We start from the raw sequence: 25,773 nt of genomic DNA on the forward strand, positions 1-25,773 counted from the left end.
ATTCACAAATTTTTCAAAAAATTAGCGATTTGTCAAAGGAAATTTGGGAACACCTGAAGGTTCTTACGACGTTTTTCCTTGGCACGGCAGCATAGGTTTTTCATGTGGATTTTAGATTTTAGATTTAAGATTTTTAATCTGCGAAGGACGTTGTAACGGACATACTCACCTCCTTCGGGATGAATAGAAAGTCCTGAAAATGCGGAAAGGACGCAAAAGGAGAAAGAGTGGGGATGAACATGCACAAACATTAGTGTTTAATAATGATGTTCTCGTTGCAGGCATCCAGCCTCCCTTCTTCACCTGAGCTGGCGTCGTATCTTAATTAAAGGGGAGCTGGAATTCCGGGAGTGGGAAGGGGGGGGGGCGGCTGGCGGGGGTAACTAGACCCGGACGATTAATAAAATCTTACACCTGTAATTTGCAGCTTCTCGCCGATTGCGATTGCTGCGCGCCTTTTTATCGCCTTGCACCGTTAATTGCCGCGCGGGCGTGTGTGTGTCGCGACATTGTTCGTGTGCGCTTGTGTGCGAGGTGTTTCTCCGGGATGCGAGTTATCATGAGCGCTCATCGATCAAGCGGTCCGCCGGCATGCTGCCATATTTTAACCATTTCGCACGAAATTAACGTTTTAAAAATCAAGCTTAAGATAGGACAAATGGTGGACAAATTTCATGAAAAATAAAATCTTGAAAGTTCACGTGAAATATTTCATGAAATTTCAGACATTTCAGAGAGATATCGAATAATACCGATTCCGTTTCACGTCTCGCAAAATGTAAAAATTGTGAATTTCCTCTATTTTTGTGTGTTTGAGTGCGGGTTGCATACTCTAGCCCCTGAAAAATATGAAAGGTTTCACAGCCTCGTGAAATTTCATGAAATATTTCACTGAGATTTCCAATCTATCATTTCTTTCTTATGTTTCATGCCACCCTGAAAGTTCATAGTGTCTACCGGCAGGAGAGACCGGAAAATATCAGGAAATTTGATGCTTGAGGCTTGGCGTGTTTTGTGATATATCGATTGATCTGCCATTTAAACCTATTGAAAAGGATTGATGAATAGGGTGTTTGCAACGAACACCTTAATAATCGATTGTTTGTTTTTATTCTTGAATGTTTTTATTCTTAAATTAAATCTTGAATTAAAGACAAATAGTTTTTTTTTAGTTTATAACATGCTTTATAGCGGTTTGTGCCAGTGTATACAGGATATTGACTGTAACATCTCCAAAGCAACCAAATTCAAATTGTAGGTATTTTAAATGAGTCGTTACTTGATGACGATACCCTCGAATATTCATCCTCGTGATTGCCATTCGATGGATTGAATCTGCCTTGTTAAGTGCATGTTTAGAAAAAATCTAGTGAATGTTCTCGAACATTCAATGCCAAAGAAACAAGAAGATTTATGAGAGAAACGATCCAACAGATAACCGCATTTGCTCAAAATTCTGAAGGTTATCCATCGAATCCACAAATTAAATGCGCAACGTGGCAACGGCGTCTTGCAATTACCTTGCGCGCTGATTGAGCTATCAACCACGCAAAACTGTTTTCTGATCAAGGAGAACGGTTTCTTCTTGTTCTTCCTCTTCTTTTTGCGAAATTGAGAAATTAGGAATTCCGCCGGAGCGCTTTCCATCATTATGCAGGATACAAGGCGGCCTCGTTGAGATCTGCCGCACCTTGAATGCTACTCACGGAGAATCGACGAAACGAATATGTTTCTGCACAACGACTTTATCCATACGCAGATTTTTACACGCCCAGGGTACTTTTTTCCCGTGAAAGAGCTCGCAAATTTCTGCTGAAAAGTTTGCGGAAATATTTTTAAAATATTTTCTTAGCGTTGCAAATTAATTTTGAAGAACCCGATCTTTCGAATGCGGACGCCATTTCGGATTTTCTTTGTCTTCTTGAACAGTGTGTCTTTGTCTATCTTTGTCAACCAATTTCAACAATCAGTCTTCAAGCACACCTTTATGACACCATCATGACGCATATTTTGAGATGCTTAACGTTCTTATAAGTTGCCCACTTTATAAAGAAATCCGAAAACGTTTTTTTTTCCCTGCCCCTTACCCTCTCTTAAAAATTTACTTCTGAATACTCATCCTGTAAAACTTTTTGAATTTATGCGCTCCACTAAACTCAAAATTTAACTTTTTCCCTCAAGCCTTTTGTATTTTTACTGATGTACTCTTAATTTACATGTAAATATATTACCACTACTACTTTCTTTAGAGGTGTAAATGGCCTTTGATGCTAAAGCACCGCTTTAAAATAAACTTATATTACCACTTCTACCTACTATTTTTGCTCTTTTGTCGATGTTGATATTAATTTTTTATGTAATTCTTTATTTGTTCGCAGTGAAGAAACGCGGGTGAAAAGTGCGTGTGGGTGCGGGCGGCTGTCATGGAGGGTGGCCCGGAGTACGACTGTGATTGTCCGGGACCCCCGCCTATTTTCCACCTCCCCCCGCCGCCACGGCCACCCCGGCCCCCTTTCCTCGGTCCACACGAGTCGGACTGCTCCGACCTAGCCGAGGACGTCTGTGATGTAATGCCTGTAAGTATTCCTTAAATTCTTCAATTCATTAAAAGTATGCCTCATCCAGTATTCGAAACTCACAGGCGCCAAATGCGCCTAAAACATCGGCCATGGCGCCTAAAAAATGAAGGCTCTGCGCCAACGTGGCCCCTAAAAATTGCCCCTTAAAAATCTGAATTTCCATATTAGGTGATTATTCGAAATTTTGAACACTAAAAGTGAAAGCTTTTTCTATTCTTCACGATTTCATCCCTAGTGCTTTTGTCTTCCCCAAGTTACAGCTACTTACTAGTTCTGTTACGAAAATATCTTGCGTCTAATTTCTCACTAAATATGCCGTAATGTATAGGCGAAAGTCAATTTGGCCCCTAAAAAATCTTCAATGGCGCGTAAAAATCAGGCTTGATGCGCCACATGGCTCCTAAAACTCAAAGGTGAGTTTCGAACACTGGTATAGATGCATTTTATTGCAAAACGAAAACTAGAAAAACGGATTTTTAAGGCCTTAGAAGACAGGGGTCTACGTCACAAAAACGCTACGAAGGAGTATCCCAAATTCAGCGCAACGTAAGTGCTTCCCGAACGGCCCCAAAATAAATGAGTACTAAATAAAAAAAATGAACGTTCAAAAAATCGATTACACTTAACGTCCTCAAGTAAATTATAGACTTCATGAAGTACCTATTCGAACAGGGAACATGCGAGGAATCGCTCCTAAAAAGTGAACAAATGGACAAGGGCTGTTCGGGAGTTTTAAGAGCTCCGGAGGTAGAAACAAAAGTGAAACAACTATATTTAGCAGCCGCGGTCTATCTTGATGGGTAAATAATCCATGTGAGGTGTCCGAAGTGGGCCTCCGAATTGGACTCGTGGGGGTTGATTTCAATGTTATTAATGATGCAGGCGATCTTCCTACCCGGGAACCCGGTTCCTTGCGGCTCCATATATTATACCCCGGGTTTTTTAGCTTCACGTGCTCCGCATGTTGTCGCATCTACTCGAAATCCGTATTTTTTCTCCGGTCGTTGAGTCTGCACTGGAAAAAAAATACATATTGGATCTAGAGTCCAGACTCTTGAAAACATTGACAAGAAAAATGACTCTTAATTCAATCAGATTTAAGCTTAAATATAAAGGAAATCCGCTCAAATTAAGAGGCTTGGTTCTAGATTTAAGCTTAAATCTGATTGAATCAAGAGTATTTTTTCTTGTCGATGTTTTTAAGAGTCTGGAATCTAGATCCAATGTGTTTTTTTTTCCAGAGTTGAGTCTGTGTCATGTTGCGAAGTCACAAAACTCCTTTTTAATAGGTTCCTTCGCTGGTTCCTTCACTGGGAACGAAGTCTATTGAATTCAGAGTCCAGATTCATAAAAAATTTGACCAATTTAAAATCCTCTTGACTCAGTTGGATTTTCGCTTGTATTCAAAGGAGATTCGCTCAAATTAACCGCCTTCGCTCTCGATTCAAGCAAAAAGCCGATTGAATTCAGAGTATTTTCTCTCGTCAACTATATAATTCTGGATTCTTCATCCAAGATACTTTTTTTTTCTAGTGTTGTGCAGATCCGGTAACAAATATAAGTGACAAAGAGAGTTCGCTTAAATTTACAGTCTTAGCTCTCGATTCAAGCACAAATCCTATTGAATCCAGAGTATTTTCCCCTGTCAGAAGATATACGATTCTGGATTCTTGATCCAAGAGACTTTTTTTTCTAGTGCTGTGCAAACCCGGTCACAAATGGATTGCATTTTGCAAAAAGGAACCAAGAGTATTCCAATGTTTTGTGCAACTTTTTTTATATTGCAAGTATAAACTGATCATTTAAACAAGTTTTATCTTTACTCACAATAAAATATGAATTTAAGACGAAAATTACCTTTGTAAATTGAATTTTTTTGCGTGATTTCAGTAACTTTTAGCCGAAAATGTAAATTGCACAATCCTAGCAACATTGTAATGCTCTTGGTTCCCTTTTGCAAAATGCAATCCAAATATAAGTGACAAAGAGAATTCGCTTCAAGCGGAGAGAGCCGTCCCCGAGAAAACAAAATATCCCGATCAACTTGTGCAATAGGCAGGAGATTGGCGTCGGACGTCAGTTGGTTGGCAATGGTTTCAAAATCGGCGGGAATAGGGGCGAAGCCCGGGGGGGGGGGGGTGGTCGGTAGAGGCGGCAACCGGGGGAGTCCGCGGAGGGAGGGGGTGTTTCATCTCGAAAATGGGCGGATGGTTAGGACGAGGCTGCGGATGAGGATCGATTAGTCATTAACAGGAGCAGAGGCAGGAGACTGACTCCAGATGTAAGGCTCCAGCTCCACTGTCTTACCCGCACCCTCCGAGCCCCGGCCGAACCGCGTATCTCCTCGGGGGTTGCGGCGGGGGTTGCGCGGCTCTGACTCAGCGGGGGAGCATTGTGCCTGCGTCCTGGCTCCTCCCGCTCGGCTACCAGTCCTTGTAGCCACGTCGAACCGGCTTCATGGGAATCGGATCGGGGTAGGAGAGATCCACGCCAAAATCCGATTTTAAGGAATATAATGCAAAAATTTTTATGTGCACTGGAATAAAAACACATAGAATCTAGAGTCCAGACTCTTGAAAACATCGACAAGAAAAAATACTCTTGATTCAATTGGACTCTTTTGGCTGGAGTAATCTTTTAACGTTTGGAAGAAGATGCGATGGAAAGCTCCGTCGCAAAAACAAGGAGCCGCCATCTAGGTCGACTAAGTCTCTTATTGCGAACATTGGAAAAAAACACATTGGATCTAGAGTCCAGACTCTTAAAAACATCGACAAGAAAAAATACTCTTGATTCAATCAGATTTAAGCTTAAATCAAGAACCAAGCCTCTTAATTTGAGCGGATTTCCTTTTGATTTAAGCTTAAATCTGATTGAATCAAGAGTCCTCTTTCTTGTCAATGTTTTCAAGAGTCTGGACTCGAGATCCAATGTGTTTTTTTTTCCCCAATGTATTTATGTGATATGCAGATGGTGAAACTATAGAATTTGTAGGCGTCGAAAATTTGACGAATTTTATCTCTCAAAACAGAGTTTTCTTTGGAATTGTTAGATACTTTTTTGGCGCTTTACGCTATTGGTCCAATTAGACCCGAAGCGCGTCTCTGGTTGTTTTCTGATTGGACATATTTAATGTCAAGCCAAATCGTAAAATTATACTCAACAGCACCAAAAGATAGAGGAAGAATGAAATTACGCAGATCCATGACGTTAGCTGGCTCTGATCTTATTACCATCAACCCGCGTTCAATGAAATGAATATTTGTCAAGACTGACGCCTCGCATTTAGTCTAAACTATCTCGAGTTTTTTTTAAAAAAAATAATCTTTTACAAGTATTCATATAGAAAACTGGCAAGGCATGATTTCTAACGATTTTCTTTTAAGAAGAAGAAGAGGAAGAAAAGGATAAACAAAATTGAAACTTTCGGGTGAAAGAACGTAGCCACTATATCATGACCGAAAATTAATGAAGTGAAATTCGTTCAAAATCATATTTATTTTAACGCAGAAAGAGATTAGTCTAAATTATTACAGAAACATTTAAATCTCACAATATTTCTCTTTTTAAACAGTTGAAAGCTTTTATTCTGTACCAACTCAAATACTTCGGATTCGACCAAATAACCACTTGTCCTTTTCCTTTATCAATCATGACTCGAAAACATTGAGATTGAGACCTTAATTTCGTAGCCAGTCCGACAACAGAAGACCAATTCACCTAAAGGAGGTTTCTTTGTGTCAGCGCACTCAACTCCACCCGATGCCAGCTTCATGCGGCGTTGTCGCATTTCGCCAAAAAAGCGCATTTTACCCAGTTTCGAGATGCGCGGGAAATAATCGGAAATTCGATTCAACCCGGCAACACTTTCGCCCACTTGACGGCTCAATCCCAAGTTTCGAATCCCACTAATTTCCTAGAACCCCGAAAAAACAGGCCCTTTCTCCCCGTGACAGGTGGCGGGTTTTTTTCTTCTTTTTTTGATGATACGAAGCATCCCTGGTCCCGGACTGAGATGAGTGGTCGATAAAGACGCAAAGAAAACAATGAAGGAGCCAGTCTTGACAGAAGGCAGCCGAAATCTGTTTCAATCCGGGGCCCTCGTGGCGGGAAAAAGTAGGTTAATTAAGAGGGAGGAATCATCCGATCGGATTTTTGTTTGCTTTTCGGTGAGCCCTAGCGCGAGGTTTGTAAGCTTTGAAAAATTGACTGGTCAAAATGATGTCCAATTTATTATATCAAATTAAACGAGAAAGCGTGCGCAATATCATTTATGAAAATTCAGCTTTTGAGCTAAATATTTTGATGGTGAAAATGGTCGGGTCTAACACCCATTTTATTGAATGTTTCGCACACGTTCGTTTCAAATCGAAAGAAGAGCGAAAACGGCAAAAACGTACGAAAATCAAATAAATGCACTGAAAAAAAATCTCGGTGTATTTACTAAGGAAATGGTATAATTACTAAGAATTCAGGGTTCTATATTTGATCCCAGTTTTTACTTGGTAAAATTTCCATTTATGGAATCGGTAATTTTACCGAGAAATCTCGGTAAAATTATTGATCTCTCTCGGTAATTTTACTGGACCTTGGTAAAAACGCCAATATTTTTTATCGACTGTGGTAGAATTACCGCGATAAAATGGCAAAGTTACCGGGAATCGATTACCAATAAAAGTGGTTTTCTTACCTGAAAAAAAACAGTAAAAATACCGGTTTTTAGGTAAGCTTACCAGTGTGTGTTGGTAAAATTACCAATAATTGGTAAAAAAAGTGAGATGGTAAAGGTACCAACGGACCTTGGTTAAAACACCGAGAATGTTTTTTCAGTGAAACCGTCGCATAGATCCAAGCTTTTTCAAATCCCAAACTTCTTGAGGAGATGAAAGAGAGTGCATCCTTCGGAAGTATACTATGAAATCACTTTTCACCGGGATAGCGACATCTCAAAATGGACTCCAGGTGGTTGGGAGGGGGGCGCAGGGGGGACTAATTGGGACGCTTTGAGATGGAGGGGTTGACGGGAGCGCGGCGCGGGCGCACTTGCTCCCTCCTTCCGCAGCGCGATTGCTCCCGCTCGAATTAATATCATTATTCACCTGATTTAAGACCAGACCCATTTCCGCTCTCGAATCGGAACCGGACACGGCCGGGGTGTCATGGCGGAGGCGGGGAAGGTGCCTGTTGCGCTTCGATGTCGCCATGGAGATGAGGAAGGTGGGAAATCTCTTTAGTGGAATAACGATGCAATAGGCCCAACGCAAACTTTAGCTAGAGCTAAAAAAGAGTTATATCTTCTAGAAAATGGCTGAAAAATCACAATGAGTGAAGCGGGAAAGTTTAAAATACACTCCTAACTTCTTCAGGGTCGGATTCACCTACTTGCCGCCCGTGGGCCGCCTGTATTTTGCCGCCCCCTTCTCATTTGTTTTGAAACACCAATAAAAACCATCAAGTGAACGTGCAGCGGGGAGAGGTGCATAAGACACGTTTACTCGTGTTGGACACATTTTTTGCAAAGCCCTGCCAACATTACCAGCAAAAGTTCACGGAACTTTGCGCGAAAGTTATGTTCCGTGAACCTAACTCTGTGTGAACAAGGCCTTCCATTTATAAGAAATGAACGAAAACATTATGAAATAACAAACTGACCGCACTGCGTTTGACGCAATGCGTGAAGCAGAGTCAAATAGGCGCTGTGCGTTTCACACCGACCGCTGATGACCGCACTGTGTTTGACGCAATGCGTGAAGTATTCAGGAAGTCTTGTAGGCGCTATGCGTTTCATGCCGACCGCCGCGCCGCTCCGTTCCAGATTGAAATGCGTGTTTGGTTTCTCTCTTAACTCGGCTAATTAAAGGTGTTGTCTCTTGTATCACCGAAAAACGACAAAATTAGAAATTACTATACTTTTAACCTCAGGAAATAAGAGATTCTGTCGCCTTTTCTAGTTTGTAATTTATTTTCTGAATCCGATTTTTCCTCTTTTTTGATACCTACATTAAAAAATTGCAAAATTTGCCGCCCCCTATATTTGCCGCCATGGGCCGCGGCCCATGTGGCCATCCCCTTAATCCGGCCCTAAACTTCATAATATATTCGTGAAGCATGCGTAATTTAAAGCCTACTGTGTTCTCCGAAGAATACAGGCGTAAACAGGAGCAGCCGGCATCAAATTTCCGAGGGTCTGAAAAATTGCCTCCCCCTCAAAAATACTGACAAATCCCCCAGCCTCCGCGCTGGAGCATCAGTGCTTTTAATAATCTCGAATTCCGATCCTCCCTCGAAAACAACCCCTTCCGAAAGATACTCGGCTTTATTTGAATATTTTGCGAGTCATGTTTCCCGCGCCGCTCCCCCCGACGTTTCCTCGCTCCTCTGACGTTACGACGTATCTCTATTTCTACTTGAGCCCCCGGAAGCATGGAGTTATATGGAGGACAGAGCTCACGTGGAAACAGAGGAGCGGCGTAAAGTGAGGGGACCGACGATTTGTGAAGCGTTTGAAATGCACTCCCTCAAGACTCCCCGAATCGGTAATGTATTCCGTCGTGCTAAGGAAAAATGCCGCAAGAACCTTCGAGAGTTGTCAAATTTCCCTCGATAAAGCGCGAATTTCATGGTGAACTCATGAAGGTTTTCCTTCCAATTTTTTAGATACTTTTCCTCGTAATTTTACCTGAAGCTCCTGAAAATTTCATAGAAAAATATTCATAACTCTCCTCATAAATAGACATTTTATCGAAGGAAATTTGGCAACACTCGAATGTTCATACGGCGCTCTTCCTTAGCACGGCAGTATTCTACTACACTAAGGGAAAAACGCCGTTTGAAAATTTGGACGTCACCAAATTTCACCCTTAAACTTTATTTTTCTGGAAATGTAATGAATATTTTCCCTTCGAATTCTCAGATACCATAGATCGGATTGCGAATAGAATTATACGGAAAATTAGAGGAAAACGTCTTTATGTTACCCTTAAAATGCGGATTTTCTGAAAGTAAATTTGGCAACATCTGGAGGCTCTTACGGCGTTCTTAATCTGCATAGCTTCTTTCCTTTCAGGCGTCGTCGCTTTTAGAAAGTCTGATTCTTCCTTTCACTATTTACGGTCCACGAGGGCAAAAATTGGGCGTACAAAGGAGAAAAGGATCACAAAGAGGGTTCACAAAGATTTAACAAGTGCCCTTTGCGGTGTAAATACACGGAAGCACATGCATAATAGGGTCTATTGGAAAGAAAGAAGGTAACTTTTTAGGGTTTTTCTCAGAGCAATAACGTTTTCTCATCTGAGCGTAGGGTGATAAGTTTTTAAAAAGTCAGGAGAACTCTGATGGAAAAGTCAGTGAACTTTGCTTAGCCCTGAAAAGTCGAGAGATTTTGCTGCGGAACCCTGGAATGTTTGCTTCCAGCCGAAATATTGCATGTTTTCATTTGTAGGTGACATCCCGCTAAAAATGTTTCGTGAACATAATCCCTTCAAGCACAAGTACGGTCAATTCTTACATTGACTAGTGGCCAATTCGTCGTTTCCCGGTCGTTCTTCGTTTCATGGTTGCAAAATTGACTCAGAAAATTTAATTTCTTACGTGGATGCACCTCCCCAATGGAGATGTTGCATTTGTGAGGGATTTGCGATTTGACGATTGATACTGAAGTAAAAGTTCGCGAGAAACACGATGGTGCCACGGGTTTTCTCTAAAATCATCTCCCAAGCTCAAAAACAGCTCTCAACTTGAGGCCAAAATGGAGGGGATATCCCACGCTATCCTGAGAGTCCACCTCTACATCAAGACGAACTCTCCATGCAAAGATAGGGAGAAAATACATTGACAGGGCTGCCACCTTATTTGGGGACTCTAAAACTGAAATCACGGCAACCCTGCTAATGTATTAGTTCCCTATCTTTGCATAGAGAGTTCGTCTTGATGTACACTGAGAAAAAACTATGGTTTATAAACCTATTAGAGGTAAATATGGAACACCTATAATAGTCGTAAATAAACTAATGATTCTCGGTCTGTGAACCATACTAAGGTCTCTGTACCTAATTAAGGTACAGAGACCATAACTAAGGTATATGTGCTATTATTATATGTAGAGGTACTACTATTAGTGGTGTTCCATATTTACCTCTAATAGGTTTATAAGCCATAGTTTTTTCTCAGTGTAGAGGTGGACTCTCAGGATAGCGTGGGATATCCCCTGCATTTTCGCCTCAACTTGAGAGCTTTTTTGGACCTTGGGAGTTGATTTCAGATAAAACCAGTGGCACCATCGTGTTTCTCGCGAACTTTTACACAAGACTCAACAGCCAAATCGCAAATTCCTCACACATGCAACATCTCCATTATCTAGATAGCAGGATGGATGCAGCTTTTCTATGCAAGTATCTTGGCCCGGTCTTGCAGCGTCGCTGGAAGTTAATAGAAATTAGCCTACCAGCCAGGGACTCTATTAGCGAGAGAGCATAAATCCAGGGACGCGACACGTGCCCAACATTGTCATGCTAATAAAAACAAAAGCGCTTCACCCCGGGGCCGGGGGCGGGCGGGGGGGGATTCTAAAAAGCGAGATAAATAATGGAATATAATTATAGAGCGAAAGTTAAACAAATCGGATGCGGCGGTCGGGTCGGGGGTAGACCACTTAAACGAAGTACGGAATCAGGTAATAAGGCGTTTCGGTCTCGTAAAAAATGCATTAATAAATGGGGGAAATATGAAATGGCCGCGGCAGAGTGCCAAGAAGCGGGGCGCACTCAACTGCACACGCTGCAAACGGGCCGTACCCCGATTTTGAGACGGAATGGGGGGTGGGGGTGAGGGTGGGGGGTGGTGGTGGGGGCTCATTTGCATCGGGTTGGGACGGTGCTCCTGCGGTCGATGATGAGGGCCGGGGACATCGTTGTGTTTGGCCAAGTGACTAACTACTGCACTGCCGTGCTAAGGAAAAACGCCGTATGAACACTAATGTGTTGCCAAATTTCCCTTGGTAAACCTCGAGTTTTCGGGAAAATTTGCAAGACGATTTTCTCCGATTTTTCTGATGATTTTGTTCGCAATTTCAGCTATAATACCTGAAAATTTCAAGGAAAAATATTAGTAACTTTCCTAAAAGATGCATGGTTGATCTGGGGAAATTCGACAACTGTTGAACGCTTACACGGCGTTTTTCTCTAGCACGGGGGAACTGCAGTCGTATTTTAATTACACTGGGGAAAAAAACACATCGGATCTAGAGTCCAGACTCTTAAAAACATCGACAAGAAAAAGTACTCTTGATTCAATCAGAATCTAGCTTAAATCAAGAACCAAGCCTCTTAATTTAAGCGGATTTCGTTTTGATTCAAGCAAAAATCCGATTGAATCAAGAGTATTTTTTCTTGTCAATGTTTTCAAGAGTCTGAACTCTAGATCTAATGTGTGTTTTTTTTTTTTTCCAGTGTTTCATGGCAGCGTAGTGCCTTGGGGGGTTGGACCGCGAATCTGTCAGAGGGCGTAAGCCCTCTAGAAACTGCCAAAATTTCCCTTCGACTGAAAATTGAATGAAATTCATTGGAAGAGCTAAGAAGGGGCAACGACGACGCTCCAATTTTGAGCAGCTCGCCCTCCATCAATCACACTTTAAGCGGTGGCGAGATGAAAGGGACCTAACCTCACTTTCGACGCGATCCCGGGAAATCTCGCGGCACCTCCGCGTCCCCGCCGCTCCATCGTTTATTTCAGTTAGTCCCTTTTCTCCCGATCCGAACGCACGAGCGGAGGCCCGCTGAAATTAAGTCTTAGACAAGCGAAACGATAAATTTTCAGGCGCGACTATTTTTAAATCTTTTGTGTTTCGGCCGGGTGTTTGGCCGAGTCTCCCGCCTTTTGTTTTTTCATACTGAATAATGGATAGGGCCCGCCGTTGTCTGACAGATTCCTCCGATTTCGAAAATGTGTTTACATGACTCGCGCGGTTTTGATGAACCGAGAAATTCCCGTCTTCCTAACCTCAATTATATCCGTCAATCTCGCTCGAGGTTCAGCTGCGCGAGACGATTCTAGTGTCTTCCCCTCTGTCGCAGTCTCACTTCGTTGCTCCCCAGACGAAGGAACGGAACTCCATTCGAAACTGCGAAATCGACTCAAACAGCTCAATTTTGTACGAAAACTGGGTGAAAAGCTCGTGGAAAATCAGGGAATACCTGGAAAAGTCAGGAAATTTTGCCCAACTCTAGAAAGTTAAGGAATTTAACCCAGCATTGAAAAAAATAGGGCGAAGTCGTAGATTTTTGTCGAGGAACCTTGCACTTTTTTCTGGTCAAACTATTGCTTTCTTCTTAATTGCAATAAAGGCTACCCTTGAATGTGTTTGTGGAAAAAATTTAGTCAAGAAAGCATATAAAAAGAGAAGGAAAAAGGAAAAAACACCAGAGAACAGCAGAAAAGTCAGGAAAAAGTCAAGGAGTTTCATTTTCAAAATTCGTAGAAAGCCCGGAAATTTTGAAACCAGCTAAAAAACTTGTCTTTCGGAAGAATCGACTGTGTAATCACTGTCCGAACTCTCATCGATTTTTACATGTAAATCAACAGAAAACTCACACACATCAGTTAATTTCCAACAATTTCGCGGTAAATATACAATCTCCCGGTGGAAATTTTCCAACGTTGAAATACAGTTACGTTCTTTCTTCTGAGGAACAACGGCTCGTTCACGAACTCTGCTTTAATTAAATCGTGTTACGAATGCAATTACCCCGTTCGGGCTGGCAAAGAAAATGGAATTGGTGTAAACGCAATGCGGACGATCTGTTGATTCTCTTGATTCTGTTGAATTTTAACCCCGCAGAAATGAATTCAAATGGGACTCTCCAGCCGATCAATTTAGCCGCTCGTTGGACCAACGCTCCTTATTTGCTCGGGGGGGTCGACCCGACGAAAGTCAGTCGCTGGAAGAGAGTTCCCAAAATGGTTCGTTCCCAGCCAAATTGCTGAAATGTTGAAGGAAAGGCTTACTAGATGAGGAAATGGTAGAATTCCGTACTTGAATTTGTCTGAATTCTCGCCTTCGGCCCGGTAAGAATTTCACGTAAAACACGATGCGTACAACGAAAATTACCGATATCAACTCCTTACGAAGATATTTAATGATTCTTGATGCGTAAACTCAAACCACCCGCTCATGAAAACTCAATGCTCTACGTGATTCACATCGCTTGCTAAACGTTATCATGACAGTTTCTGCGATTTAAAAATCCGACAACCTCAATTTTGACGCTTTGGCTCATCTATAGCAAATTGCTTATAATTTGAACAACACACCGTGGGAAATGAACATTTTTCGGTTAAGAAGCTTGCTGAAACCGTTGTAGTGCACGATTTGACTCACGTAGAGCTTTGAGTTTCTTATGAGCGGGCGGTTCAAATTCCTCGTAACCAATGTGAAATACAAACGTTGATATCTTCGTTAGGAGTTAGTTTCAGTAATATTCGTTGCGCTATTCGTGTTCTACGTAAAATTCTAGTTAAGAGACATGTATCAGATTGCTTGAATTCGTACCTTGTCTAGTGGTTCATTGATTCACGCAAAAATCATAAAATCTCACTCTAGTATATCAGGAAAAACTAGGAAAATTCAAATTCAATTTTAGCACGAACGCCCTGAATTCGTCATCGCGATCGGACCATTCCGCCCGGCCAAAGTTTACGAACCCCCGTCCTGACCCGAAGTGATGCGCGGATATTATTAAGGGATGAACGAGCCGGTTTAATTCGGGCTCAAATGAGACGGCCTCCAGTCCACACCACGAAGCGCAGGGGGGCAACGCGGGGGGGGGGGGGGTGGGGGAGGACAGGGGGTCAAGTTACAGCCTCGATTAAAGCGCGGGTGTAAACGCCGATTTAATAGATCTCCGGACTATCGGCCGTCCCTGCGGACCGGAAGAGGTGGGGGGGGGGCTTCACTTAATTCCGCTGCCCCCCCTTCCCCCCGGCCCCCGTCGTCGCATCCTGACTTTCACGAGCGCACAATGGTGGGTCCGCAGCACCCCCTTTTTTCCGGATGGGACGGAGGGGGGCGGTGGTCGTAACACGGACGAATTTGTTATTCGCGCGGAGAATTATCGCCTGTTCCGCTAATTCGGTGATCCTGCCCCCCTCCCCCCTCCTTTCATCCCCCCTCTCTTTGAATCGTCGAGTTATTGATATTGAATGGCCCATTAATAGTCGGGTCGCAGCGAGGCCGCAAATGGCGTGAAGAGCCCCCTAGAAATAAAACGGATTGCTCTTCGTTAGTTCTGTAACTTGCGGACGATTCTGGTCGCGTTCAAGTATGGATAATCAGTTTTTTGTAGGGAAAAAGTAGGTGTTTCCTCGTCTCATTTGTGCTAAGTTCTTCATGAAAGGTAGCGTGATTAAATTTAAATTTGACTCCTTTCAATACATTTAGTTTTATTGTTTCATTGTCGAACAATTTTGGACTGGGCTCCTTATAAAAGTCAGTGTAGCCTCTCTCAATTACACTCAATCACGGGAAAACAATCCTTTTTTAATTTAATTTTTTCCCTTTTTCTCTGAAGAATTAGCTCTTGAACCTGAGAACTAACTTTTTTCGTGTCATTTTTTTCATCGTTTTCTTTTATCGAGTAAAAATCTATAGAAATCGTAGGACAGTGGTCGTTCCTTTCCGCGAAGGAGTTCAAAAGCCTGAATGATCTGATTCATGTCATATATAGTGTCCGCCGCGCCGTAGTACCGTTTTAGAATGCGACTATTCGTGCTTAACGGTCACGCGTGCTGCATACCTTAAAAACGGAAGGCACTTGCGATGTCAGTAATGCACGGAGGCCGCAGTACCACGTTTTGAGCGAATGGAACTTAACACTTCCCTATCCTCCATTGAACCTCATGAAGAGGAATCAATTATCAATAAGGCAGCCTGCTTCTCCTTAAATGTCGATTATTTTTCATATACTGAAATGGACAAAACCCATCGCCGCCAATTTCTAAATAGCCTAATGGCTTAAAGCACAAGAAAACCGTCATTGAAATCATCATATTCACTCCAAAAGTGCGAGATCGCGTTTAATCCACCATACAGTCTTCGTATAGAGCGTTGCCTGACCCATTGTTTCCCAACGAAGCGCGTCGAAAAACCTCACAGATCTGACAACACAATCGCAGTGAATTCTTAATGCACGCCCCCTCCAAAACCTCCACTCCCGTTCGACATAACATTTCCATCAAATTTGAGTAATTCATTAGAGTTCGTTTCGGTTTTTGACAGACCTATTCCAATGCTTATTGACCCCCGCCCCCCCCCCACCCCCCACCACACGCACACCGCGTAAACATACACGGGTTTCGGCCGTGGTTGACACACTGCACCGTTTTATTATCACCGGCGCACAGTAGATCGAGTATATTAAAGAGGTCGGACATGACATTTTTGACTAAAACTGCAAATTTTGATGTTTATTTCGTCACATTTTAAATTTCAAGGGCTGCTCTCGGCAGAAAATTGCACGAGGAAACAAATGGAACCACTTTTAGAACCTCAAAGTTTCGTAGAAACGGAGTTATAAGCGTTTAAAGTTTCCGAATTTTGTCCGACCTCTCTTATTGACTCTACCCACAGCGCGGTGTTGTGTAGTGAAACACACTCACCACTTGGCAACATCTCACGTGGGTCTATCTACGCATATTTGTGTAAACACCGAAGCTTTGCTTTTCCCAGGCGGTGGCGGTTGAGGGTATTTTTACCAAATATTAGCTTCGAAATCAGGCGGGCTCCTCAATATTTGTCGAGATTTTAAGGCGCACTCCAGACGATTGTCTGCTCGGAGTCAGAACAAACACAGGCCCGAGCATGGTCACCAGATGGATGGAGCAGTCACCCAGGTGGTGATGGATCCCGGCGGGTCTACTTTTTCAGTGTGGCAAGGGTGGAGTCTTAAGTGCAAATCGTGGGTAATGGAACGGGTACGGAGTATTGACTCTAATTGAATCATTAAGTTTCCGAACTCATGCCTTCTTCGTGCGTCGTGTCAACTCGCCCCAACATTTCGACAGGAAACTTTTCGTCGCGTTGAGTGTTATTGTGGCTCAATTCCACTCTCGATTCGGTAAATGGGAATGCGCTTTTGTCTACAAAACCCGAATCAATCTGTTTTTTCCTCAAAGTTAATTCTATAAAGTGCTCGCATGATAAAACAGCTCATGTCACTTTCAAAGTGGCATTACACCCCAAAATTACACTCTGATGGAACAATGCCCTTTCGCAATTAAGAGAATCCCATCCGAACTTTTAACACACAATTTTTGACTTTATAATGATGCATAGGATTTTGAGAAACCAAGAGGTACCTTACGTTATCCATCAGGCAAGGAAACATTTCCACAGGCAAATCAGGAGATTCATCAGGGAATCAGTATCTAGAAATCAATAATGTCTTCTCTTTCCGCCCTTAGACAATTTTGTGTATTGGTGGTCTGTGTCAACTTAGCGCTACAAAATCACTCGAGTGATGACGAAGCAGCAAAGTTTTTTAACTTCGGAGCAATTTCTTGTCATACCTCAGAGACTTTGGCTGAGAGTAAGAAAAAATCCCAGATTTTCATCGGTAATTTTTCTTGAAAAACCATCAGGGTGGGTTGGAAAACTGGCAGTTATAGAAAATTCTCGACACCGTGGTCTACGCTCAAAATGTATTCTTTCAGCAACTGCTCGCTCCAAGGGAAAAATTTAAGCGGAAAACCGGAAAATTGGAACCAGATTACTGTCTTTATGAGCTCTCAGGAACTTTTACCTTCGGAGGACTTTAAAACAATTTGACTTTATGTAGAGAGGTCTAACTTCGATGACAACTTTTTATATGAGAAAAAAAGACGTCAACGATCATTAAACCCCACTATGAATAATGGGATCAACCTAGGGGTGACACCTAAAATACACCGGTTGCAGATCGAGCACTGAAAAATCACCACAATTCGTCGTCTTTCGAAAGAAGAGCGTAACTATATTTCCAAGGTTGCCAAATTGACTCAAACAATTCATTTATTTCACCAAAATGTATACGCGCAATTTTTATCCAAAAGTGTTCTGATTTTTTCGTGAAATCTGAGGAAAAACCAGTGAAATTTTCAGTCAGAGATGCCCAGGATTCTCCTGGTTAATATGCCATTTACGAGGAGAAATTTGGCAACATTGAAATGGATTTACGTTATTTTGCAAGGGGAACGACGAATGGAGAGGTTGCGTGTGTGAGGAATAGCGTAGGAAATCTCCTCCATTTTGGCCTCAAGTTGAGAGCTTTTTTGAGCTTGGGAGTTGATTTCAGAGAAAACCAGTGGCACCATCGTGTTTCTCGTGAATTTTTGCATAAGAATCAACAGTCAAATCGCAAATTCCTCACACATGCAACATCTCCATTTCAATCTGAAAAAACTTCAATTAACCTCCACACCTCGACAACCACGCTTAAATGACGGGATACTCGCGAAATGTTAGTTTGCTCGGTACAAATCAAATAATTCGGTCCGAACAGACCCGAGCCGCTTAACCTGGAACGTCACAGCCGCTCCCTTCGATTCACCCTGACACTCGAGCATTTTCACGGCGCTCGAGGTTCACCGGAAAAAGGCGACTCGGCCGGTGGCGAGGTTTTCATCGGGGTTTAAACACGGGCCGTAATCAAGTGCAATTCTTGATGAGTTATTACCGGGCACGGTCACACGAAGGGACGGATCCCTGCCCCGTGTCGCCCGGGCCGGGGACCCGGATCGAGCCCCGAACGCACTGCGGCAAATTTATACTCCTACATAAATTGCCGGCGTGGTTTAATTACCGCCCCCGCGCACCGCTACAGCGCTAGTTGTGGCGGTCGGTGGTTGATGAACTCACCTTTTACCTCCGTTGCCACGTGACGTCATTTTTTACTCGAAGGGCGTGTGTCCGTTTCCTTGAGCCCTGGAAAACACTGAAGCGTATGGAAAACAGGGTTCATCACAGAGAGCAGTTACGCCCTTAGTATAGATGCACGACGAGGAAATCCTCCCCTTGCGCGATGATAGGGCTTCAAGGCAAAATAACTGACAATTTGTCTTTCCTGGACGACGAAACGAAGGAACGTCACTTCCTTCCAAGATTTCCAAGTCGATTCAAACAATTCAATTTTTCAAAAGAATTTACGTCAGAAATTTTTGTCAAAAATTTTTCTGATTTTTGTATGAGGTTAGAGAGAAATTCGGTGAAATTGGAATACATTTTTCAATATTAAACCATTTTTTGGGCTAAATTTAGCAACAAACTTGTGCACCTTTATTCCCTCGACGCAGAAAAGTGCCTCCATGAATGAGTCAAAAAGATTAGTTCCATATTGCAAAATGTAAATTAATTAATATCAGGAATTTAGGGAAACAATTTTTGAAGGGGACGTTTCACGCCAAAGATCAATCTGGACACTAATAGTTTTGTAAAATTGGAGATGAGGCCGATAAAGAAGAAGAAATAGAGGAAGGAGAATAAAAAAATCGGGTTATTCTTAAAGAAAGTCCGCAGATTTTGAAAAAATTTGCCTTTTTTGTTTCTCTTTCTCATCCTTCACCTTTGCAAAGTGTCGTCTCACCCTGAGTTTGCAAAAACTCTAGTAACCCTATTTGTCATTCCTTCTCTCGACCTGTACTTGTAATTTACAAAACGGCCTCTTCTAGAGCTGAGCGACAGCGCTTAACAAAACAACAAAACGCAAACACGCGTTGACGAAACATCGCACGAACGCAATTTTTTCCCAAGACAAATCGTCCCTCAACTTCGCCCGGAATCCCTACCCTTAAACTTTTTAATTAATGAACTTTTCAGCCGCCAGCAAAGCGGAGGAGCCCGCGTCACGCGCGCGGCGACTGCGAAAACACGGCGCCGCGAACAAGTGCCGGGAAACGCACGCAAACTTCACGAGCGGAGGGCTGAGAATTGCGTGGGGGCGCAGCGCCCCCCCCCCCCCCCGGCGCCCCTCGCCCCAAATTAAGCGCAGCGAAACGGAGGCAGTTAAGAGGCAAAGAACACGAGCGCTCACCTTGATATATTCCGAGCATTCGAGCGCCAGCCAGGGCTGCGGATCTTGACACTTGGCGCAGGCTAATAAAACGGGGATGATTTTAACCCTAATTTCCCACAGGACTTTTCCGCGCCGCCGCCCCTCCCCCGCCCTCTCGCGGCTCCCGGCGGGGCTCTTGGCCTCCGCGCGCCCGTTTATCAAACTCTGTCACAATTTAAATTACCCTGTCGTCCTGCTCGCGCCAGGGATGCGACGTCCGGCTTGCCAGAGTGACGTCACGTCACTTTCGACTTGCCTCCACGTCGGCTTCGCTCGCTCGGGCACTCCGTCACGCCCCGCTAACGTATGCTCGCCCCGTCGCGGGATGCTCACCTGCCGCCTCCACCTGAGCGGTCCATTATTTCACTCGGGTTTCCTTACGTGTTTCCCCTTTTTTATATTTTTTTTTATTCGAGCATGGATCGACGATCACGTTAGGTTAGCTCGCTCTTTTCGTGAAGTAGAGGCGTCGTCTTTTCAGCCAAGGCCTGCTGTGGTCTAGTGGTTTGCTATGGGCCTTGGACTGGGTGTCTACTATCGGTAAAAACTGGAAAACTCGGAAAATATTGAGGAATTCGGTTTTATTAGGGAAGATCAGGAAAATGTCACGAAAATCGGCAATGGATTAGGACATTTTGAGTCTTTATTGAACATTTGATTCAGTAGATCGTATTCGCTACATCGAACAGATGAGATTGTATCGATATCGATTGGTTCAACATGTAAACATAGTCTCAAAAGTCAGTTTGAAAATCTGAGGGAATGGGTCTTTTGTGATAGATGTTTTATTCCTTTGAGTGTAAAATGACAATAAAACGTGAAATTGTGAGGAATTTTCCGATTTTCAGCTTTTCCAATTTAAATCCTATGATTTATGTTTAAGGTTATGCTGTATTGTTCTGAATCAAACGATAAATCGAACCACTATCGAATACGATCCATTCATTAAACTTTTTGCATTTTTAAATCAAACAAGTGTCAAGTCTCAATACTCAATTTCAGCGCTACTCTAGTACTTTTCGCATACGATTTTCCTCAATGGACTTGCAATTTCGGAGAGTTAGGATCCCACAAAATCAAGCCCTCCTTCCAACTCTTCGTTGAAGAGTGTCCGTCGTAAGCATAAACGTTAAGAAGCAGCGGATTCCCCAGACGGATCGGGTACCCTCGCTTCTGCTGTCGAGCGTAACGATACGAACCGGACTCAATGATACCTACCCGCTCTCATCGATTTCGGAGGTTAACCTTTACGGTAGAACACAACACGCAATAGCACGGGAGCCGTTTCCTCGAAGACTCACTATCCCGTTTCCTGCGGGGTCTGGCAAGGTCCAGTACAAGAACAATCACCGCAGCGTGAATGCAATCCCAACTTGGGAGTTTTTACTTCACGCTCCAAAGCTCGCCCCGAACGTCAAGCGCAACCATTTACAGGAATCGTTTAAAGTTTTACCCCCCTCCTCCCACCTCCTGGACCCTTTGACCCCCCCCCCCCGACCCCCGCGTAGGAGGGGTGCTGGTCAGCAGTTTTTGTGGCGGAGTATCCATAGTCTAACCGGGAGTTAAAAGTTGTTTTAAATCTGCAACTTTTTCCATTCGCTCGGGTCTCCGACATAACTCGAGCGCGAGATAACCGGAAGTCGGAGGAGAGGGTGGGGGTTGTTTGAGAGGGGGGGGTTGTTTCCGCCTTGTCGGAGGCAGAAAGCGTCCCTGGCGGGTAAAACGTCGTATGACGATTAGATGTTGTCAAATTTACGCCGGTAACATTCGTCGGGTTTTTCAGGAAATTTTGATTGGTTTTACTTGAAATTTTTGGATACTTCAGATTAAAAGTACGATTGAAAGTCTCTTGAAAATTGGAAGGAAAGTATTCTCAAGTCTCGCAGAAAATGTTTATTTTATTAAATGAAATTTGACAACGGTTCAGGGCTCTTACGGTGTTTTTCCTTAGCGCGGCAGAACTGACGAGCTTCCCAACCTTGGGCGCAATTTTTTTATCTCAATTTTTCCCTGGGCTAGGTTTTTTTTTTTTTTGGGGGGGGGGGAGGCTCAAAATTGTAGCTTTTGGTCGTGCAATATAAATTTCTGTTCATATGCCCCAGGTTCTTTCTGAAATTTTCCCATGTATGATGATGATCGATACGTGACTTGTTGCGACCATTTTACTGACTTGAAAAGGACAAATGAATATCAGATAAAACAGTTTGAAAAGCAAGTTCGTCAAACGAGATCTTGTTTGGCAAGCAGATCGCTCAACACGTCAATCATCCAACATCACCGGAAAGAATTTTTGATCCTTGAAATTACCCCTAGCAGAATGAGAAGCCTGTTGTGAAGAATCCCTAAATTATCGTGTTTCTGTTGTCGAACCTCCTACGAAACCATTTCGCGTCGTTTCTTCGTTTGCGCAAGCGAGTCAACAAAACCATGTGATGACCATCACGAAGTTTACTTACGCTCTTATCCATTAAATATTATTTTTAAACAGCGACAACCCCCAGATCAGGCCTAACCCAAACCTCCCTTGCTACGCTGCTGATCGTTTCAAAAATCACGAATCCTGACATATGCTCGAGAAATTTCGATTTTATCCAAAGCGTGACATCCACGAATGAAACAATATATACTTGTGTGAACCTCTAAACTCCGTTTTCAAAAATATACAGACACACAACTCGAGGGCCGTCAACAAACACGCATTCAGCGCCCCCATCGATGCCAAATCACTCACCAAAACACCCTTAATTCATGTCCATTCGTGTGATGAGCTTTTAGAGACTCGGCATCACGGTGTTTGTGAGTGGGGCCTACCTAAAGCACATAAATAGGGTCTCGAATTTCACGTTCCCATTAAGAGCTGTGTTTGTTTTCCTCCTAACTCCGGGGGAGTTTCGAAGTGGGGGGTTGTGTCCGTGCATTAGGGCACCTAGGGGGTGGCTCGCCGATACAAACAAGGGGCGGAGAGGGGGTGGACTCGATTTAGCGCGAGACGAGGTAATACCGGGGTTTGCTCATTGTGTTTACTAATTATCAGCCTTCGCCGCGGGAGGGGGTGGTTTGAGGTGTCATGCGCGTGGGCCGCGGGGTGAATCGCGGAATTGGGTGAAGGACTGGGGTCAGTTCACGCCGCAGACAGGGTTGGAGTAAGTTCGAGAGCGTTGAGAGGGTGGAAATTCGATTCTCTATGCGCGGTAGAAAATTATCCTTGATGTATGAACAAAAAGACCGCACATACAGTGTATTCAGACGATCATGCGGAATATAAAGAGACCTAATTTAATCAGGAAATTCGCTTCAAAAGTATTCTTGCGGTATGACTGTGATGATTTAGAAATTGACGGATGAGGGCGGCGCTTTACTTGTAAGCGTTGCTTTCATTGGCTCTCTGGAGAAGTATTGTCACTTACTTCTGTCTTGCCTGAAACTACGTCACACTGGGGAAAAAAAACACATTGGATCTAGGGTCCAGACTCTTGAAAACATTGACAAGAAAATGGACTCTTGATTCAATCAGATTTAAGCTTAAATCAAAAGGAAATCCGCTCAATTAAGAGGCTTGGTTCTTGATTTAAGCTTAAATCTGATTGAATCAAGAGTATTCTTTCTTGTTGATGTTTTTAAGGGTCTGGACTCTAGATCCAATGTGTGTTTTTTTTTTTTTTTTTTCCAGTGCATTTTTTGCGCACTTGCAGCTTTCTCATTTGCCTAGTTTTGATACAATTAAGATTAATTTTGTTGTTTTAGCTATTTCATTGATTTCACCCGAAGGAGATTGAACAAATTTTGCAGGAAACTCGATATTGAGAATTTGACACTTGCTGCTCTCCTCGATATCACGGCAAAATAGTTCGAATAGTCTGCACACCCGGTATCAATCCACCAATCGACGGCGATTATATTTTGGTGATTCCCGAGAGTAGACTCTGAAACCTCTCGCCTCCGGGAGACAGTCACTGTCTGGCCCTTTTGCACGAAATCAGCAGGATGCGCCACAATCCACCCTCAAAAGCTAATGATCGCTCGATCCTCATCAGCCGCTGCAATGATACGATGATAATGCGGAATTGCCTTTAATCGCGGCGTGATGATGTTGTGGAATCACCCTTTGAACGCCGTTATCGCCTTTATACCCCCGTTTTCGCCGCGGTATTCCCCTAATCCCGGAATAAAGGGGTACGGCGCTTTATCGGGGTCTATTTGGTCAGTTCTGAGGGACGCCCAAAATCGACTCGAATCAACATCGATGCGTGTTTTCGCTTCGTTTCGGGGACAAGCACTTCAACCCATACGCTGTTTTCTGTTAGAACACCACTGGTAAATAAAATAGAGAGAATTGGACTTCATTCTGCAATTAGGAACTACATTTCTCGCTCATCCGTAAAAACACTTATGTTCGTAGGGCAACTAATGGGACATGCGTTGTTTCTAAATTGTGCCAGAAATTGTAGTTCCTTATTGCAAAATGCGGGCCAATTGTACCTGAATTTGATTAGTTTTACTTATGCTTTCTCTTTCGTAAGAAAATAGTTCTCTAAACGAACTTTAAACCTAGCTTTTAATCAGCTTTAAATTTTAAGAAGTCCGCGTCCAGTTTTAGGAGAAAGCACCGTTGATAGTGCAAAAGAAAATTCTGTCTTATTTTGGCGTACGACTTAATTTGGGTGCTGCATCAATGTAACAATGCTCCCTCCCCCTTCCTAAAAAAAACCTTTAATATTACGGAAATAAAGGTAAATATGTTAGATCGTAAAATATTGTACTTGTAGTTTATCGATTCAAGGCCTCCTTTTAACCTTACACGGATGCGGAAACCTCTCCATCACACAAAAATATGGTTGAACGGTTTCCCCACAGTTTTTTCTTCCCGAGGAAGGGGTTTTGCCAGTCAAAGTAATCAAATTCACGCCGCACCACAAAATCGTGGACAGCTCGAAGAAGAAATGCGGAGAGGGAGGCGAAAATTAGGAAACTCATCACCTTGAAATTGGACGAATTCGGGAAAGAAGGACTTTTAAAAATGGGAATGCCAAGATTTTTCCACGTTTCTGTCCGACGCACAGTGGGCCAGATCGTGTCCGTAGCGGCGCTTAATTGATAACGCCCGCTAGATCAGGCATATCGTTCAAAACATGATGATGCCTAGGGTAATTTGATCTGTTCTTTTCAAATTTTGTGTCAAAAAAACCGGCAAAAATGTCTAAATGTAGGTTTTGGACGTCGAAAGCTGAAGAAATTGCTCGATAAAAAGCAGGATCTTGTGCTAATAAAAAAGGGGGGAAAAACACAATCATCGAACCGAAAAATGCAATCTTATCATCTGACCTAGTAACTCTATTGGAAGGAGAATATTTTCGCTTTTGCAGATCCGAAAAATATTGATTTTTAGCTGCAGGGCATGAGATCAAAGTTGCCCAAAAAATAAGCCTTAAAAAATGAATTTTTCAGAATATTGTGGACTGGGAAAGTGTCATTGCGGTTCGTTGCGCGGTTCTCTCTGGTATTTTTAGAAAGCATATATTCTAGAGATACCATATACCAAAGCACAAACGGTACAAACCGGTACAACCATATTTTTTGGATGCTTATTTGAGGTGACCTCCAATTTCCGTGAAAATCAGAATTAGAGGTTTTAATGAACTACGTTACACAGTAAAGCGGCCAATGAAATATTTCAACACAAATTCATGTTTTAAGGGTTTTTAAGGTTTCTAATAGCATTTCTCGCTCTTGCGATACTTTAGGGTGGAAGGAGGGGGAGGGGGAGGCCGACCAAAATCAGACAGTCAAAAATTTGTTATGGTTAACAATTTTCTTGAGCTCAGTAAATAATGATAATTTTTTTACATCCGTTCACGCATTCAGCCCAAATAGGACTGGTTTTAAACCAATTTAGCAATGAATATGAAAATTCTACCATCACATGGCACCTAAGTTTAGAGTGAGTATTGACCGTCGCTGACACCAATATAACTGCTGAAATTTCAACTTCACTGTTGAACTGTACTTTATGCAATCTTGCGTGCTTGAGGATGATATCTTCGAGGGAGAGGAGGATTCTACATCGAATTCTCTTAATTCGATCAAAAATCAATATTGGTATGAAAATAACGCAATAA

At 42.9% G+C, this 25,773-nt stretch overlaps 1 protein-coding gene across 3 annotated transcripts in view; it reads left to right on the top strand.

Moving 5' to 3' along the window:
- Positions 1-25,773, top strand: part of pxb (putative Hedgehog signaling attenuator pxb) — a 245,056-nt gene that overhangs the window by 206,885 nt on the left and 12,398 nt on the right. For all 3 annotated transcript variants that reach the window (XM_072305082.1, XM_019044526.2, XM_019044529.2), the window contains one exon: positions 2,379-2,576. In XM_072305082.1, the coding sequence (XP_072161183.1) occupies positions 2,424-2,576 (153 nt within the window). In that variant the 5' untranslated portion in view covers positions 2,379-2,423. The remainder of the gene's footprint in view (positions 1-2,378; positions 2,577-25,773) is intronic.

Source organism: Bemisia tabaci, chromosome 10 (assembly GCF_918797505.1).
Source record: "Bemisia tabaci chromosome 10, PGI_BMITA_v3".
In the NCBI taxonomy this organism is placed as follows: domain Eukaryota; kingdom Metazoa; phylum Arthropoda; class Insecta; order Hemiptera; family Aleyrodidae; genus Bemisia; species Bemisia tabaci.